This window comes from Esox lucius, chromosome 21, assembly GCF_011004845.1.
Source record: "Esox lucius isolate fEsoLuc1 chromosome 21, fEsoLuc1.pri, whole genome shotgun sequence".
NCBI classification, from domain to species: domain Eukaryota; kingdom Metazoa; phylum Chordata; class Actinopteri; order Esociformes; family Esocidae; genus Esox; species Esox lucius.
Window position 1 is genome coordinate 23,248,262 of NC_047589.1, and position 19,597 is coordinate 23,267,858.

The window sequence follows — 19,597 nt, forward strand, 5'->3', positions numbered from 1 at the left end:
ACAGGAATACTTGTGAACTGTTATAGTAGGGATGGTGGTGTGTTCTACAGGAATACTTGTGAACTATGTTATAGTAGGGATGGTGGTGTGTTCTACAGGAATACTTGTGAACTATGTTATAGTAGGGATGGTGGTGTGTTCTACAGGAATACTTGTGAACTATGTTATAGTAGGGATGGTGGTGTGTTCTACTGGAATACTTGTGAACTGTTATAGTAGGGATGGTGGTGTGTTCTACAGGAATACTTGTGAACTATGTTATAGTAGGGATAGTGGTGTGTTCTACAGGAATACTTGTGAACTGTTATAGTAGGGATGGTGGTGTGTTCTACTGGAATACTTGTGAACTGTTATAGTAGGGATGGTGGTGTGTTCTACTGGAATACTTGTGAACTATGTTATAGTAGGGATGGTGGTGTGTTCTACTGGAATACTTGTGAACTATGTTATAGTAGGGATGGTGATGTGTTCTACTGGAATACTTCTGAACTTCCTTTACAGCCTGTAGTTAATCACAAATGTGTATCTTTCAAGCCTTGTGGTTGAAATACAGAACTGTTCACGCTCTAGCCCTCTACTTCTCAGTCCATGTTGTCGCCATCACTCTATCTATTTCTGGTTTTATAGTGTCATTTACAGTACTATGAATAAAGTTCCTATTCATGTTATGGACGCATTTGTTTCCCTTGGTTCTTGAATTCCTTCTATGGTGAAATTTGGATGAAATCAAGCTGGCCCTTACGGCTTTATTATTGCAGGGTCAAATGTGATCTGAATTAGTCTATGTACCGTTTCATGAAACCAACCTATTATTTTACAGTTTTAAATTTTTTAGTTTTAGAGTATTACATTGTAAATTCATGTTTCAGTATAGGCTAGTTTACATGATGTCTTGCATTTCAGTGTCACGCAAAATCTTTTGTCCGTTGGCCCTAGAAATGGCTGAGAGTTTGACCAGTTAAACGATTTGGCCAATAGGACATTTTGATTTAGCCTAGGTTATTTTCTTTCTCGACTGCAGTTCCCTCACCCTTCAGATCTGCGTACACAGTAACTCACAGTTTTCTGTGTAGATACCTGGGCAAGAAAGCCTGAAGCTGGTGAAGTCTGCTGAGGATGTGTAAAGTGTCATCATTTGTAAATATTGAAACCATTATGACTACTATCCAGTTGCCCATGTCCTGTTCTAATGACTCTGAACCTGCACATTCCAGTTGCCCATGTCCTATTTTAATGACTGAGAACCTGCACATTCCAGTTGCTCATGTCCTATTTTAATGACTGAGAACCTGCACATTCAAGTTGCCCATGTCCTATTTTAATGACTGAGAACCTGCACATTCCAGTTGCTCATGTCCTATTTTAATGACTGAGAACCTGCACATTCAAGTTGCCCATGTCCTATTTTAATGACTGAGAACCTGCACATTCAAGTTGCCCATGTCCTGTTCTAATGACTGAGAACCTGCACATTCCAGTTGCTCATGTCCTGTTCTCATGACTGAGAAGCTGCACATTCCAGTTGCCCATGTCCTGTTCTCATGACTGAGAAGCTGCACATTCCAGTTGCCCATGTCCTGTTCTCATGACTGAGAAGCTGCACATTCCAGTTGCCCATGTCCTGTTCTCATGACTGAGAAGCTGCACATTCCAGTTGCTCATGTCCTGTTCTCATGACTGAGAAGCTGCACATTCCAGTTGCCCATGTCCTGTTCTCATGACTGAGAAGCTGCACATTCCAGTTGCCCATGTCCTGTTCTCATGACTGAGAAGCTGCACATTCCAGTTGCCCATGTCCTGTTCTCATGACTGAGAAGCTGCACATTCCAGTTGCCCATGTCCTGTTCTCATGACTGAGAAGCTGCACATTGCAGTAGCCAATGTTTAGTCATAATGGCTGAGAAAGGTCCTGGTATTATATGACCAATTGTGACTGAAATACAGCTTGTCACCGTAGACTTTGGTCAGTCATGATGATTGACCTACTGGATGCTCATTGTTTGACGTGTTTTCCAGAGGTGAAGCCTATGTCAGTACTGAATAAGAATGGCGTGAAGGCGGAGGCAGCATCTGCTAGTGGTGGTGGTGGTGCAAAGATCTTCACCTGGTTCATCGTGCTCGCCTTGCTGGGAGTGTGGAGCTCTGTGGCCGTGGTCTGGTTAGACCTGGTGGACTATGACAGCGTCATGGGTAAGTGTCCAGACCCCAGCTAATCCCTGGGTTAAAATATTGAAAATGTTGGATTGTTTTTGACACAGACATGGGGGAACAATACTTACCTCCAGGAGTTCCACATCATTGGTAGTTACCTGGTACTAAATTGTAAAAGATTCACAAAGAAACCAAAGGGTATTTATCACACAGTTTTTATTCAATTACCTGTGTTGAATGCATTTCTAAGTATCTGTCAGCCGCTGAACTAATGTTTCTTATTGTATTATAAATGTTCTCATTTTATCTCATTTAACGTAATGTAAAATGTAAAAATATGTTTGCATTTATATACAGTGATGAGCCAAAATATTATGACCTCTCACTGGTGAAGCGAATAACGTGTACATGTGAAGGTCTGGATAGATTAGATGGTAAGTAAACCATCAGGTCCAGTAGTCAACGTGTTGGATGCAGGAGAAACGGTCAGGGGTAAAGACCTGAGGAATTTTTACTAGGGACAAATTGTTATTGGCTGTCCCGTCCGGTCTGAACCGACAGAAGGTCTACCGTGGCACAAGAAACAGAAAATGTGAACGATGGGTGCATGAGGAGTGTCACCACACACCGTGCATGGTTCCCTGTTGCATATGGGGCTGTGTACTCCCAGTAAGGACAACATGCACCCGGGCCCGGCGTCACCACGCTACACCAGTGCCTTCAGGGGTCTGGTTGAGTCCATGTTTTAGCGGCATGCGGGGACCAGCAGCATTTTTGGCAGGTGGTCGTAATGTTTTGGCTCAGCAGTGTATAGTGTACAGCAGGTAATGACCACCATCATACAAAATATAGTGCTTTGGGTTGGATTTGTATGCTAAATGCTTATCTGTAGTGTTTGGGTTATATTGAGAATGTGTCTACTTAACTTACTGTAGCTGCCTGAAACAGGAACTCCTCTGTGGTTAGACGGCAACTAATCTCAGACAGGAAGCCATGACCTCATTTTAGGACTACTGAGTTTCCTTTGCAGCATAAAATAATACTAACTAGCTTTATGAATCTCTAAGTGCCCTAACCAAATACTTCTGTTCCTGTATTAATCTTGCATGCAGCGAGAGCAAAGGAGTTCCGTTTTAACTTTTCAGAGGTTTTGCAAGGTATGGTTTTTCATCCACCAAGCCATTTAAATCCACCTTTCACAGAACCCCCAAAATATTTTCTGGGTTTTATTATTTCTGGAATGGGTTGCATTATAATTTGATTCAACAGCATGTGTGTGTTGCTGATGTTGCTTGCACCTCATTGTTTTCCACCGTACGGTTTTTCACAACACTGTTGACTCCTACTGGAAGCTGTAATTTGGAAGAAGAAAAGTCCTTAAATTGTGGGTATAGCTCTGTAATCAAGGCCCTGTGACAGACTGGTGTCCTTTCTAGGTATAGAAGCATGAGAATTTGGACCACTCTGGCCTGGACCTGGCTTACTTGTGTGTAGGTTCATGGTTGCAACCACCTGAGCATAGATTTAGCTATAAGCCGTTGAACTAAAAAGACGGCAGAACTTTGATGCACAATTCTACTCAATCTACTGTATCGAGACAGCGACTGTGAAAGCGAAGTCACTTATTGCCTTTTAACTCAGTTTATTTCCCAAGTTTTTACTTTGTGCAGCCCGAAGTAAATTAATTAAATCATTTCAGTCTTACTTCATAATGCATTTTTAATTCCACTTTTTAAGGGAGCAGAATGTGAAGTTGATACTTGGGAAACTCTCTGTACGTCCACGTACATTATACTGCAATAGACTGCGGTGTAGGGCCTGTTACTGCAGGCAGAATCATCATGACCACAACTTCCCCTCAAGTGGACTTCAGATCTGTGCTGTACGTTGTAGATAATACGTGGTGCCATATTTCACCACTTGCCACACTATGACTTGGCAAGTGAAGTCTTGTGCCAACCTCGGATGTCACAAAAGCATCGCCATTCCGTGTTGACTGTTTGAAAGGAAAGTCTAGGTCCCCGTACTAATCTTGTCTGAGTAATAAATGAAACACACAGAAACGACGAAAGCTTTTCTACCCGCACAAACTATTATGTTTATTCTATGTTTCCCACAGTCAACAGTGTTGGTAAGACCTGGGTGAGAAAGGAGCTGGGGGAGAGAGGGAGGGTTATAGAAGTGGGTCTTTGGGGTGGGGAGGCTAGTGGGGGTCTCGGTTATTTAGTTTTTGTTTGTTAGTGCTGTAAAATTAAATCTGAGGCTTATTGTCTTCCTGGTTATTTCTGCCCCACAATAAAATATGTATTTAAGACACGGAAATAAGTACTCAAATGACAACCTGCAATATTGTGTAGGCCAAGTACGCACTAACTTGTGGGAAGGACTGCACCTTGAAACGCTGAGTTGACCCCACATGTTTTGCAGGTAAACTTTCGGCATATGATGCAGATGGCGACGGCGACTTTGATGTGGAGGACGCAAAAGTATTGCTGGGCAAGTGTATTTTACATCATAACCTTTCTGCGACCTCAAATGGTGCACCTGCATGACTGACTTGGTTTAATTATTTTTAGTAGCAGTGCCTTTAACTAAACAGCTTACTTTGAGCTTGCTGAAATTGGGAAAACCCAGAAGTGTGTGGGGCTTTCAAAGCAGCCATTCTTTTTTAATTTTTTTTCTCAGTGCCCCGTTACTCCGCACATTAACCTCTCCTACGGTACACAGTTGTTCAAAATTTAACCGGTTGATTTAATGTGCATCTACACAGCTTTATTGATCACAAACATCAACCTACATTTCCATTGTACATCTGCCCTGAAACCAACATATTGCCATGTTGTAATGTTGGCAACCTTCTTGCGTGTTTGTTTACGATTGTTACTGAGTCATTCTTGAATTGCGGTGGCATTTACCCGTCTCACCACTGCAAACATAAAAAAACTATTACAAATTACAGCTTCAGTTAAGAAAAATAGTTCAGATCAAAATGGTTTCTTCACATATAAAATGTCTTAGTTTTTGCATTGGTCTTACCGCCTTCATACACAGATTAAAAGGTCAGATTTGCTTTCTCTCCAAACCTTTTTAGTGTGTCTCTTGAAAATAAAGTTATTATTTCAATTTACTAAGCCAATTATTAATCATTACCTTTTTTTAAAGGTTTGATGGCTTCAGATTTCGGCATATTTGTCCTCTTTCTGAAAATATGTCTTGGTATTTTTCTCATTAGTGGTACACTCATTGGTGTTATTACTCCTCCTAGTGGCACAATTCTATCATAATGATATACATTATTCACTTATTCAGGAAACATGGTTGATTTTAAAAAGGGAAGATGTACCCGTGTTTATAAAATTAAGTAAATCTTTCCAAAATGCAACCGCAATTCAAGAACAAGCATTGCTCATTGCAGAAGCTCCATTTCCTGCAATGCCTAGGCTAATTGCATTTGATGTAACCAGATAGAGACATAGAAACAATACCAATTGAGGATAAAGGCAAATTACTGTCCCTTACCTAGAGTGCAACATACACTGAGCATAGCTAGCGAGACTATTAGAGTTACACTTTCTATTCTAAATGCGGTTCTTCAACTCGTGAAGAGGCTGTTTCAGTTCATAAAGGGGTTATTTTCTTGTCACTCTTTCAGTCTTTGACTTCTACCTTTCGTGCATTACCATCTATTGTCTTCTCTTTTCTTCCCTCTACATCCTATGTCCTCTTCCTCCTCTCCTTGGTTTTTCTCTTCTCTCTTGTCAGGCTTGACCAAAGATGGCGGTGAAATTACTAATGAAAACGCAGATTCCATAGAGGAAATCTTCGGTATTTTAGCTGAGGAGGGCTCTGATTGGTTTTACGGCTTCTTCACGTTTCTCAATGACGTAATCACTCCTCCCGTAGAGAAGGTGGAGGATCCAGAGAGCGTGACCGCTGAGGAAGAGGGTGAAGGTGGTACGTCCCAGAACACTGGTGGGGTTCAGGGAGTTATGTTAGACCTACAGGATCAATAGCTAAACGTTCCTGAGCGCTCGTCTCCTAGCCTGCCATCCATGAATAGCAGAACGGGAGTCTAGTCTACAGGGTGGGGTCGAAGGTCAGCCGAGAGTTGCATCATTCCCTCATTCCTTATGCGCAAAATAAAATAAGTGCTGATCCGAGGAAGCACAGTGTTTCTGGGAAACACGTCTGGCATTTTGTTTTTCACACTGCAATGGTGCTTGGGAATTCTGGATTTCTTTTTAAAGACTTTTGGGACTATGCTTACTACTATTTGTCTTTTCTAAGCATCTGACTTACTCACTGTCATACTAATGCGTTTCTGGTCTGCTCACTTGTCGTGCTAATGCACTAATTACATGCGCATCTGTGTTCTGGCATGAATTTAATCCTTTAAAAGTGAATTTCATTGTAGTAGATTTTTCCAGGTAAAAAAAAAAATGTGGGCAGTTATTGTAGGCGAAGCCTATCAAAATCCGCTTCATTACAAGAATTCAGTTAAAACACGTCACCTGTCCTTGCGATGATGATTAAATCAAATATTTTCCTATTGCTCTTTTAGTTAACCAGCCAACATGACATTTAGCATTTAGAGAAGTTTTCAATTTGTATGTAATCAGTTAATCTATAATCGTAAAACCTTACAGTATTTCCTTTAGCCTTTTGATAATGCTGGATTGAAGTTTGTGACAGTTTAATGATTTCATATGCAAACCCGATTCCATAAAAGTTGGGACACTGTACAATTGTGAATAAAAACAGAATGCAATAATGTGGAAGTTTCAAATTTCAATATTTTATTCAGAATGCAACATAGATGACATCAAATGTTCAAACTGAGAAAATGTATCACGTTAAGGGAAAAATAAGTTGATTTTAAATTTCATGGCATCAACACATCTCAAAAAATTTGGGACAAGGCCATGTTTACCACTGTGTGGCATCCCCTCTTCTTTTTATAACAGACTGCAAACGTCTGGGGACTGAGGAGACAAGTTGCTCAAGTTTATGAATAGGAATGTTGTCCCATTCTTGTCTAATACAGGCTTCTAGTTGTTCAACTGTCTTAGGTCTTCTTTGTCTCACCTTCCTCTTTATGATGCGCCAAATGTTTTCTATGGGTTAAAGATCTGGACTGCAGGCTGGCCATTACAGTACCCAGATCCTTCTTCTATGCAGCCATGACATTGTAATTGATGCAGTATGTGGTCTGGCATTGTCATGTTGGAAAATGCAAGGTCTTCCCTGAAAGAGACGACATCTGGATGGGAGCATATGTTGTTCTAGAACTTGGATATAACTGTCTGCATTGATGGTGCCTTACCAGCTGTGTAGGCTGCCCATGCCACACGCACTCATGCAACCCCATACCATCAGAGATGCAGGCTTCTGAACTGAGCGCTGATAACAACTTGAGTTGTCCTTGTCCTCTTTAGTCCGGATGACATGGCGTCCCAGTTCCAAAATGAACTTCAAATGTTTATGTCTGACCACAGAACACTTTGCCACAGTCCATTTTAAATTATCCTTGGCCCAGAGAAAACGCCTGCGCTTCTGGATCCTGTTTAGATACGGCTTCTTTTTTGACCTATAGAGTTTTAGCTGGCAACGGCTAATGGCACGGTGGATTGTGTTCACCGACAATGTTTTCTGGAAGTATTCCTGAGCCCATGTTGTGATTTCCATTACAGTATCATTCCTGTATGATATGCAGTGCCGTCTGAGGGCCCGAAGATCACAGGCATCGAGTATGGTTTTCCGGCCTTGACCCTTACGCACAGAGATTGTTCCAGATTCTCTGAATCTTTGGATGATATTATGCACTGTAGATGATGATAACTTCAAACTCTTTGCAATTTTTCTCTGAGAAACTCTTTTCTGATATTGCTCCACTATTTTTCGCCGCAGCATTGGGGGAATTGGTGATCCTCTGCCCATCTTGACTTCTGAGAGACACTGCCACTCTGAGAGGCTCTTTTTATACCCAATTATGTTGCCAGTTGACATAATAAGTTGCAAATTGGTCCTCCATCTGTTCCTTATCTGTTCAGCTAACTTTTCCGGCCTCTTATTGCTACCTGTCCCAACTTTTTTGGAATGTGTAGCTCTCATGAAATCCAAAATGAGCCAATATTTGGCATGACATTACAAAATGTCTCACTTTCAACATTCGATATGTTATCTATATTCTATTGTGAATTAAATAGAAGTTTATGAGATTTGTAAATTATTCCATTCCTTTTTTGCTCACAATTTGTACAGTGTCCCAACTTTTTTGGAATCGGGTTTGTTTAATTTTTGCAATGCAAAATCTGGCAGCTTATTTTTCTTAAGCTCAAATACCGGATTTCAGAGATGTTCACATTTGTTTGGTCACATTGTTGCTTCAACTGGTACTGTGAACTTAATTTAAAGTGTGCTATTTGGATTAGCATAGTAGTTAGCATATTGATTAAATGCGGCATTAGGTGAAGTCTGTCTACTTAAATTCTTAAATTCTAATGACCATGTTATTAGAAAGTTACACAGAGTAGTTGTTGGAGTGATCCTGAAATGTCTGTTCTTCTCTGAATGTGCAACCCTGATACGTTGCTGTTCTCTGTGTTGCAACTCTTTGTTACACTGTAAACCTAATATACCACCATGCTTTACATTGATTGAGGATGCGTTCCCATAGTTCATCCATCTCTTGCCAAACATCCACAGAAAAGTCAGCCTGAAACTTAAAGCTTAAGAATGTCCTCTGTGCTGACTTGGGTTCATTTCGGCTATATTTACAAACAGGTTTCAGATTCAGTTTTAAAAAAAACAACATTTCAGGTCATCCTGGTTTTGGTCAAAGAGGGTGTATTTCTTTTACTGATTAGAGTGACTATTTAACAGTGTTTAGGCAAGGTATTTATTACCATTTTCTTTTTTTTAAATTAAATATCTTAACACTGCATTTTGTTTAATATGTTGAGTGAACACGTGGCCATCTGTTTCTGGAATAAAATGACTACCACACTGAACTCTTTCATGTGTAGTCTGCTACCTACAAACGTGGGCATGAATTAAGTGAACGAAGCATTTTGTACAGCAGTGAATTGAGGCACTGTGTATCTTGATAACACATTCAGACCATTTTGACATTGTCCATGTTGCCTTATGTCCTTTTCTATATTGTTAGCCGAAAAAGACGTAAAAGTTCCTGCTGCCCAAAAGGAAAGGCTGACAAAAGGTACTTCCTCCTCTGCGTTGGGTGCTCCCTGTGCGTGTTGTACCTGACATTGAAATGTTTTGCATAAGTCCCTCGTGACTCTGCTTACTGCCCAGCAGATGGACCAGAGCTGTGTTAACAAGAGCCACTGTAGCCAATGGTTGTTCTTTCCTATGTGGAGGACAAGGCCATAGGTCATTTATTCCCCCGAATGTTTTTTCATCTCCTTTGTGAATCAAAATGGTTGTGTTTGTGTTGTAGGTTGCTTTACATGTGAACTATTGTACCAACTGTGTGGGATCCTGCTGGGAAGTTGTAGTAGACCTAATGGCTTCACCTTGGTCATAATGGCAGAAGCTGGTTTATTCAACTTGTTGCACTGTGTAACCTTTTTAGTGAAAAGGGAAAATATTGGTTTTGTACTTTTTTTTTTTTTTATTCATGTGAACAACCTGTTGCTGTGTTTGTAAAATATAGTTTAATGTATGTATTATTATTGTTATTATTTTGAAGTCATTGTCACATATAGAGTTTGTATAATTTTTACCATGTTTTATAAAGCACAGTTCACATCTGTGTTTCCAAACAGGAAGAGAGGTAGCAGCTTTAAGCTTGTTTATGTCACACTTTTTGCATGAATCCCTTTTCCTTAAGACTTGAAATAATGTAGAAACGTTAACTGAAGCTCCTGTCGATTTTTGTAAGGGAAATTCTCAGTAATTGTTGATTTCAGGTTTTTCCCTGTTCCTAAAATATCTAATTATATACAAAGAAAGGTTTTAATGGTTTACTTCTGAAATTGATAGGACTATTCTATTATTCTACTTGAATCTAGTCATTGACAGGTGGACATGGCCTGTGTTATGAAAGATAACAAGCTGGAAAGCAAGGGGCAAGAGGAGCTGCTACATAATTTTTGGGGATCTTAACTATTTATGGGTTTAGTCCAAGACGTATGTATACAGAGTCAACATAGTCTGAAACATATTTTGAGGCTTTAAAGTTTTTAAGTATGATGTAAACAATGGATGGTCAGTTCCTGCGTAGATAGTTCTATGAATTTCAGTGCGATTAAATTTTGTCCGTGTTATTCTTCAGATTTCTACAGAACCAGGTGGAGGCAGTCTTTGTTATTGTTTGAACTGCTGATTCTTGTTTTAAGTTTACATTCAAAGACTGAATGATTGAGGTTGACTTATTTGTATTGTTCACACAAAAACATCTAACATTTATTTTTGTCTTCTAAAAACATCCCAGTGGAGAAGCTCATAGTTGTTCCCGTTCCAAAAGCTGAAAAGCCAAAAGGTAGCATATTTTAATGGTTGTGTCTCATATGAGTCTGATTCCATTTAAATTGACGTTTTGATTGTGCTCTTTCCTGAACAATAGTAAAGACAAACCTGTGGGTGCTAAGAAAAATGTAAAATAGGAATTTACTTTGTCTGAAAATGAATTTGCTACCTTGTCAGTTCAATGTCATTAACCCTAAACATTTACTGGGTTTAATAAGGAAACCTTTCACACTACCTTCTGTCCAGCAAGGACATGGGTCAGAGCTGTCTGTTGAGAGGAAAATAAAATAAAAATATTACTGTATACAACTACAGTGGTGACAAAAACCTTATCAGGCCTCCTGAATGCAGATTTATTTGCATCCAGTATGACTTCACAAGAATAGGTCTAATGTACTTAAAAGATAAGCATACGATGTCCAGTATTATTAGAAACTACCAGTGTCAGTGGTTGTTTATTGGTAAAGTATTAACTTGTGTGTAGTCAATCGTCTGTGTTAACATGCTCATGTAAGAAGCCTAGCTCTATGGTCCTGTGATGCACCATTTCAGTTTTGTCACATATCGTGTGGCTAGTGTGCTACACTGCATTTCGAGTTTTCCGAATTATACTGGTGTTACTCTAGGAATAAGAACATGATAATGATTCTAACCCTCTACCGTAATGGGGTGTCTGTGTTGCCACCAACTATTACCATAGCTTTAGTTCATTAGGAAGTTGCCTTAATGGCCTTGCTGTTTTTGTTGTTTTTCCTTCCTAAAATCAGATGAGAGGCCTGGAGAGTTGGAGTTTAAAAAGAACAGAACTAAAGGTATCGGCATGCTACATTTAGTTGTAGGATGAAAGACTGCTTTGGTTTTGTGGTTGTTTTACCCAATAAGCACAGACTGTTAAAACTGACGATTTTGTGGCAGTTCTGATAACTGGTTTGTCATGGCTTGCATCCCTCTTGCTTTGAAAATATGACAAAATGCTTAATTGAGAATTACATTTTATTGGATTGGCTATCCTAATACTGAATGTGTGCCATAATCTAAATCTACATGTTGACGTGATTTGATTTGTTTGCTTTTGTGGCATTGAATTGACTGGAGTGAGTTGTTCGGGCAAATTAACTCAACGTAGAGTTGTGGAATCATCTGCAGCCTGTTGATATATAAGATGTGGCTTGTAAGACATGTATGTTGCTGTGAGCTAACAGAAAAGGAACCATAATGTTCTCCTAAAGAGTTGTATGAACTACAGACTGTGTGGGAGAGGTGTCATTGGCACACAAAACTCTGAAGTAACTCTATATTAATCAAATCTGTCACAATTTATTTTCAGGCCCACTGTGTAATTACTGATGTCAGATTTTTATGTCTTGCTGCTTTCGCTGCAAAACATTTCGAAGTAATTTGCTTTAGATTTAGAAGTGAATGCTAAATGCCTGCCTCCCTTTCGTGTGACATGGCTTCAGTCTCAATGTACATTCATGTCATCACCATGCAAGCATCTTACTTGATTTTCACCTCATCATAGTGAGAAGTTGAAATGAATTCTGGAAACAGAACTTAATACTTTTTTGTAAAATAATTTGGGAGTTAGAAATGGAGGGCGTCTTGACATACTGCTTGTTTAAACAAGTTTTCAACCCCCAGAACATCCAACTAGAGGACTTGGAAGGAAATTAAAGGCAGCATTAAAGGAACAGTTAAGAATAATGCATGAGAAGATTGAAGCCAACAAAATTGCTGAAATGGCTCTGGCTGAAGTGAGAAAAGTCCTAGCCAAAGAGGAGGAAAAGAGAAAATTGACCACAGCTCTGGAGCTCAAGAGACAAGCCGCCTCCCAGAAATTGCTAGCGGCTCAACTAAGAGAGAAAAGGGAACTAGAAGCAAAAAAAGAGGCTGAGAAGTCAGCACAAGAGCAAACAGAGAAAGAAAGGCTAGAGAAAAAGCGTTTGGAACAGTTAGAGAAGGAAAGAGAAGAAAAGAGGCTAGAGAAACTGAGGGATGCAGCGGAGATAGCAGAAAAGGAGCGATTAGAGAAGGAAAAAGTAGAGAAAGAAAGGATGGAGAAAGAGAGACTGGAAAAGGAGCGGGCAGCCAAAGAAAAATCTGAGAAGGAGAGGGCTGAGAAAGAGCGAGCAGAAAAGGAGAGGACTGAGAAGGAGCGGGCAGCTAAAGAGAAAGCGGAAAAGGAGAGGATTGAGAAGGAACGGGCAGCTAAAGAGAAAGCGGAAGAGGAGAGGATTGAGAAGGAACGGGCAGCTAAAGAGAAATCGGAAAAGGAGAGGGTTGAGAAGGAACGGGCAGCTAAAGAAAAAACGGAAAAGGAGAGGGTTGAGAAGGAACGGGCAGTTAAAGAGAGAGCGGAAAAAGAGAGGGTTGAGAAGGAACGGGCAGCTAAAGAGAAAGTGGAAAAAGAGAGGGTTGAGAAGGAACGGGCAGCTAAAGAGAAAGCGGAAAAGGAGAGGGTTGAGAAGGAACGGGCAGCTAAAGAGAAAGCGGAAAAGGAGAGGATTGAGAAGGAACGGGCAGCTAAGGAGAAAGCGGAAAAGGAGAGGGTTGAGAAGGAACGGGCAGCTAAAGAGAAAGCGGAAAAAGAGAGGGTTGAGAAGGAACGGGCAGCTAAAGAGAAAGTGGAAAAAGAGAGGGTTGAGAAGGAACGGGCAGCTAAAGAGAAAGCGGAAAAGGAGAGGATTGAGAAGGAACGGGCAGCTAAAGAGAAAGCGGAAAAGGAGAGGATTGAGAAGGAACGGGCAGCTAAGGAGAAAGCGGAAAAGGAGAGGGTTGAGAAGGAAGGGGCAGCTAAAGAGAAAGCGGAAAAGGAGAGGGTTGAGAAGGAACGGGCAGCTAAGGAGAAAGCGGAAAAGGAGAGGGTTGAGAAGGAACGGGCAGCTAAAGAAAAAACGGAAAAGGAGAGGGTTGAGAAGGAACGGGCAGCTAAAGAGAAAGCGGAAAAGGAGAGGATTGAGAAGGAACGGGCAGCTAAGGAGAAAGCGGAAAAGGAGAGGATTGAGAAGGAACGGGCAGCTAAGGAGAAAGCGGAAAAGGAGAGGGTTGAGAAGGAACGGGCAGCTAAAGAGAAAGCGGAAAAGGAGAGGATTGAGAAGGAACGGGCAGCTAAAGAGAAAGCTGAAAAGGAGAGGGTTGAGAAGGAAAGGGCAGCTAAAGAGAAAGCTGAAAAGGAGAGGGTTGAGAAGGAACGGGCAGCTAAAGAGAAAGCTGAAAAGGAGAGGGTTGAGAAGGAACGGGCAGCTAAAGAGAAAGCGGAAAAGGAGAGGGTTGAGAAGGAACGGGCAGCTAAAGAGAAAGCGGAAAAGGAGAGGATTGAGAAGGAACGGGCAACTAAGGAGAAAGCGGAAAAGGAGAGAGCTAAGAAAGAGAGGCTAGAGAAGGAACAATTGGCTAAAGAAAAGGAACGGCTGGAAAAAGAGCAGGCATTTAAAGTAAAGGCAGTAAAGGAGAAAGCTGAGAAAGCACGAATTGCCAAAGAAAAGGAGCGGCTGGAGAAAGTTCAAGGAAAGGAAAGAACAGAGAAAGAAAAGTCAGTAAAAGGGAAGGAAGGTAGAGGAAGGGCAGAGAAAGAGCGGGTCGCCAAAGAGATGGCTGCTAATGAAAAATTTAGGGCAGAAAGAGAGCACTTGGTCAAAGAAAAAGCTGCAACCACCAAGGTCGAGATGGAACAGTTAACTGGGCACAAGGCAAGGAAGGAGAGACCAGAGAGAGAGAGACTTCTCAAAGAAAAAGTGGACAAGGAGAGAGAAGTGAAAGTGGAGAGAGTGGCTAACCAGACGAAGGAGATGCCTGAGAAAAATGCCAATTGTGCAACTTCAAACAAGAGGTCTAAGAACTTGAATGAGAAGTTGATTTTAAAAGACCTTCTGAAGTCTAAACCTACCAAGCTAAACAAGAAATGAAATTGTGCGGGATTGGAATTATAAATCGACAGCTAGACTGTCCTCTCGAAAGGCCCTCGTTAAGGTGGCCATTTTCTGCCATATGACCTAAACTAATCCAATATTCTTGAGATCTGAGTCTTAGGGAGAGCAGCTAGAAATTGCATTGGAATTGAGCTGATATAAGTCATGGTGCTGAACTCCGTCACATTCAGGTCAGTGTTAACTACAGCTGGCGTGTGGTGATTGGTGACCAATGATCATCAACTTTGACTTTGGTCTATGGTTCTTACTAATGGATTGTGCTCTACCTTGCAATCCCCCTTTCTTGGTATAATATGATTTATTTATTTGTTAGGAAACGGATTCACTGAGTACCACCCAGGGGTAACATGTTATTGTGGTTCAGATGTGGGCCCCTAAAAAGAGAGGTTTGTCAGTACCTGCCTCTGTGGGCGCAGTAATTAAAACTGAGGACATATTCATCAGTCATTAGGGTATTTTTGGACCCTACACCTGCAACCTCTGAATGTACCATGTGTGTTTGAACCTAGTTAAAACACAATATAATGCAGTGCAATGCATATATGTGGGTGGTTCTACTGTACACTCTTGGAGGTTTGCTACAATTTATATGATGTAAAAATATGCAACGAAGATAAGAGAAAATAATATTCAAGGCAAGGTACGATTTGCTTGAAGTGATTTTTTTATTTAATCTGATGTTTTTTCAAGTAGTTTAAATGGCTTTAAAATACTCAAATGTACATTGTCATACTGATTTACAATGACTAAATTATTGATGATTAACTGGGCTATCGGCTCTTTTGTGGCTTGTCAATTGATTTATGTTAATGATTTTTGACTCTTTGCTTGCTTTCCAGCTATGTGCTAGTAAAGTAATCTGCATTGTGTGTTAATATGATTACAACAATTTATTTTGTTGAAAACATTTACAGTATGACTTGAGGCACTTCACATATTGAATCTAGACTGAACATTGTTGTTTTCATAGAGACTTTATTATTTTTCGTGAGTGTGAAACTATCTGTTTGGAAGAACTTACCAACTCTTCTAGGTGCACTCTATTGACATTTAACAGTTTTGAATGTTATATTTGATGCACATTTTACCCCCCCATTTGAATCCTGCTTTCAGATTAGCCTAGGTATCCTGTGGATGGCAGTGCAATTGGCCTGCACCTCCCGGGTTTAGTTATTGAGTATTTAATAAAAATAGGGACCTTATCTAGTGGCTCATTAGTGACTGCTTGTTGGATTGCTATGAGGTCAATCAATTTAGAAGGTAAGAGAATTCCGGTTGAGCGTGCTGCGTGATTTAAAACAGAATACCACTGACTGCCCCAAGTCTGCTGGGAGTTGCTGCATTGAAGAAGGGTCTTAATTATAAATTGGATATCAACATATTGGGGGGAGAACCTGAACCTTTTGTTTTTGTGTCTGTTAACACCTGAAGCGTATTGGGGTCAGACATTGGTTGTTTTCTTGTCTCAGCAGGTACTGGTGGTACTGTTGTTGGTATAGCTGTCACATGATATCATTGGTGACTTAATTTTTGGTCCAAAAATGCAACAGTACCAAATAAGGATAGCTTTTGTCCTCAGTGTAAATGCTTTTGACTTTTTGTTTAATAAAGTTTGGTTCTCATATTGCTGTTTTTGTCCTCTTTCAGCTGCAATAAATACTTTATGCAGTATATTTCATATGAAGTATTCTAGCTCAATCACAGTTTGCATGTCACTGATACTTTTTTTTTTTACTTTCATTTAACTAGCTCATTTTTGAACCAATTATCATTTTCAGTGATAACTGTTTAAAAGCATATAATTGCAAGAAGTAAGGACAACACACAGTAACACAACGTTAAAATAAAAATGCTTTTTGTCTTCAAATGCTTTGCCCATATTTTGTCATTTATTTTAATATTGGTTGTGACCTATTTTTTCATATTGCCAAGATAATGTGATCAATAATCTGTCAGTGTTGACATTACAGCAGGACAGTCAATGGCTCCTCGTATTTCAAATAGCCATCACGTAATCCAAACACAAGTTATGCAGGTCTATTGTACACGATGCCATACAGTTCAATATGTCTAAGATCTACTGTGCCATTGTTTCCCCAAACTAGAATTCCCATAAATATTGGGTCAGGCACTGTTACAACAAACTATGAAGCCAAGTCAGTTTTGCATTTATGGTATGAGGATTGAAAAAAATTCTAGCTCTGTGTAGTGGTGAGAAATTTAAATTTCTACGTAATGTTTTACTTGTCATCATGGACATTTCCAAATGAGCAGGAGTAAAGAAGAGTCCGGTTTCTGTGGTACCAAATGAAGGAAAGGATGAATCTTCTGTAGAAGAACCAGGTAAGACCACGCACTTTTAACACACCTTTGTCACACTGATTGGATTGATCTTCATACGGAATCTGTAAAACAGACTTATTGTACCTCCACATACCATATGGCAAAGACAGTATTTTAAGTACGGCGTGCAAACCAGAACCTACACTTCATACTACAAAAATACAGATTCCTGATCTGTTAGAACTCCTCTGAGACTGAGGGTCTGTTAAAAACATGACTGTAATATCAAATATGCATGCGGTTTAAGCTCTCTGTCCAGGCACTCGGTTTTGTGTTGTGCCTAAGTCATGGCATGTTGTCCATACACCTAAGCCCCGGGTGGTATTGCAGAATATGACCAGGCCTCAGCCGTGGTATATTCTTTGGTCATAATTAATACCAACATGTCTTGGGTGTTGTCACTACCGGAAATTCATGCATTTGGATTGTAATTTGAAACTTCTAGTCGAGCCTGTCGTTGAGGATGTGGTCAAGACATTGGACGAGACTGAGAAAGAGAGGCACCTTCCATTGTCCCCAACACAAGCGCAGAAGGCCTCTGAAGGGGAGAGTCAGGACTATGGGGAGGCCCCTGCCATCTCCGACGCTGTAGTGCAGGAAGCGGAGGAACCGGAGGTAGAGGCGGGATCGTTTAATGGTGTGCAGGAAGAGGAAGGTGAGTACCCCTCTGGGTCAAATGTTTTTCGCTCATTCTCCTTGTATCGAACTTCAGTGTATCGTTGACTAATCTGCTTTTTTTTGGAAACGTCATTACGTGTGACAGTCGATGAGTCAATGGATGTGGAATCTGAAATCCAAGGTTTGTGAGACTTATACAGAGAGGTAGACTTTCTTGTAGTGCTCTCCCTAAACTCACCTCACCTCTGTCAAGTAGCATCGTTGACACCTGTCCCTCCTGCCTAGCCACACAGAGAGACACAAAACATTACTTGTCTGGTGATCCTTCAGATGTTCAGCCTGTTTTTACCTGGTGTGGCTTCTCTGATTCTGGATGAAGCCACTTCTCCATTAGGACTGTATAATTTATTAACGAAAACCTACAGTGGCTTTTCAGTAATAGGCTAAACTCATAACTTAACAGCTTAGTTTTTAATTCCAGTCAACCCTTCTGTTATGTGGTGTTCAGCATTCATCAACTTTCTCCCCAAGCTTTGTCTCTGTTATTTCAGATGCTGTTCCTCTCCCCCCAATATCTGAGGATTTTGTTCCTGGTATGTTTTGCATCTCCCCAATTAATATAATGTGACACTTAGAATTTGACATACTGTTATCGAAGTGTTAGCAGCAGCTATCGCAATATTCCAAAATCACAATGTAATCTTATTTATGCTTGCACTGTAACTGTATGTCAAACCCGTATCCACAGTTGCTGCTTCTTTTGCATGATTTATATATAAAGGAACTCTATTGTCCATCTCCTTAGATGATAGTCGAGAGGAAATGACACATCCTTATGGTTAGTACATCTTACATTACTGGTTTTGTTTCCACATGTTGTTTTACACTATACATTTGGAAATCATTCACTAGGGCGGGGTTATGGCCCAAAAAAGTTGATAAATTACTGGAAGTGTCACTTGAACCCTTATTGTCATAGCACTCGAAAGCCATGCTTGACAAACTCCTTGACCAAAACGGCTGACCTTTTATTCCATCATTATATCCTTCTGATTTCCATTTTGCCACTCAGCTTCATAGGAAGGATGGTTTTTGCAAAACATGCTTCATTGCAATAGCATGTTTTTTTTATTTTATTTTTTTGGTGATTGGCTTTGCCACAGCTCATACAGCAGATGTCCTGCAATTCAAACACACCAAAATGCTAATTGGAGTATACAAGTTTTTGGGGATAGTAGGTATTGTAACTAGTTGTTTAATAGTTGGCTGTTAAGACTGTGAAGAGTTTTTTAAATGCATTGTTCCTGCTATTCCCCTTGTGGACACTAGAGGGAGGAATTTACTAATTTCTACTTTAATATCCACTACAATTTTTTAAATGTCTTAAACCACTATGTAAAACATGTAAAGACAACATGTAAAGAGACAAAACTGTACAAAATGGAACTAACTGGATTCATATCAACTTTATTATGTACCATTAAAGTATTGTCCAAACATTCCAACATTAGATTATTCAAATATGTAATACAAATCTCAATGTGTTTTGGTTTTGTTTGACAACTATTTAGTTACTGTTTCTTAAGACTTGCACAGCTTTTACAATAACCAAGTGTTGCATAAAAGTATTAATTAATGAATAGACATTTCTGTTTGGTTATGTTTATTTCGACATCACTGACAGGGGTGACAACACCTATTCAACTAGAACTATTTTATTTTTCCTCAGCTTTATGATAAATCATATTTCAACCAGAATGTATCCTGGATCTTAATAAACCAGGGAGATTATGGTTCTAAATTACCATGAGAATATATCAGGAATAGTTTTTTTTAATAGATACCTACTGGATAAGGACTATTTTAAAGATCATAAGTTTGTTTTGTGTTTTCTTTTTCAGAGGATGAAAACAATGCCATAGACACTGAAGGAGGTGAGATACATAAAACTGTTAGATAACTCTCATATTTGTGTACTCTCTTGCTTAACTGTTCCTACCTTTTACCTTCCACTTAGCGCACAGTGTAGCTTTTTGTACAGATGAAACAAATTGAGTAAGTATGTA

General features: G+C 39.9%; 1 protein-coding gene across 19 annotated transcripts in view; it reads left to right on the plus strand.

The window, feature by feature from the left end:
* The window catches only part of unm_hu7910 (un-named hu7910), a 38,445-nt gene that overhangs the window by 5,857 nt on the left and 12,991 nt on the right, over positions 1-19,597 (plus strand). For 2 of the 19 annotated variants that reach the window (XM_010904578.5, XM_010904580.5), the window contains exons 2-10: positions 2,017-2,190; positions 3,264-3,308; positions 4,579-4,647; positions 16,845-16,913; positions 17,359-17,568; positions 17,677-17,712; positions 18,083-18,124; positions 18,337-18,369; positions 19,433-19,465. In XM_010904578.5, the coding sequence (XP_010902880.2) occupies positions 2,017-2,190; positions 3,264-3,308; positions 4,579-4,647; positions 16,845-16,913; positions 17,359-17,568; positions 17,677-17,712; positions 18,083-18,124; positions 18,337-18,369; positions 19,433-19,465 (711 nt within the window). Of the gene's footprint in view, positions 1-2,016; positions 2,191-3,263; positions 3,309-4,578; positions 4,648-5,913; positions 6,106-9,319; positions 9,371-10,606; positions 10,655-11,408; positions 11,454-12,282; positions 16,195-16,844; positions 16,914-17,358; positions 17,569-17,676; positions 17,713-18,082; positions 18,125-18,336; positions 18,370-19,432; positions 19,466-19,597 lie in introns of those variants that run through there. The other 17 variants (XM_020041815.3, XM_020041816.3, XM_029116108.2 and 14 more) reach the window with 14 other exon arrangements.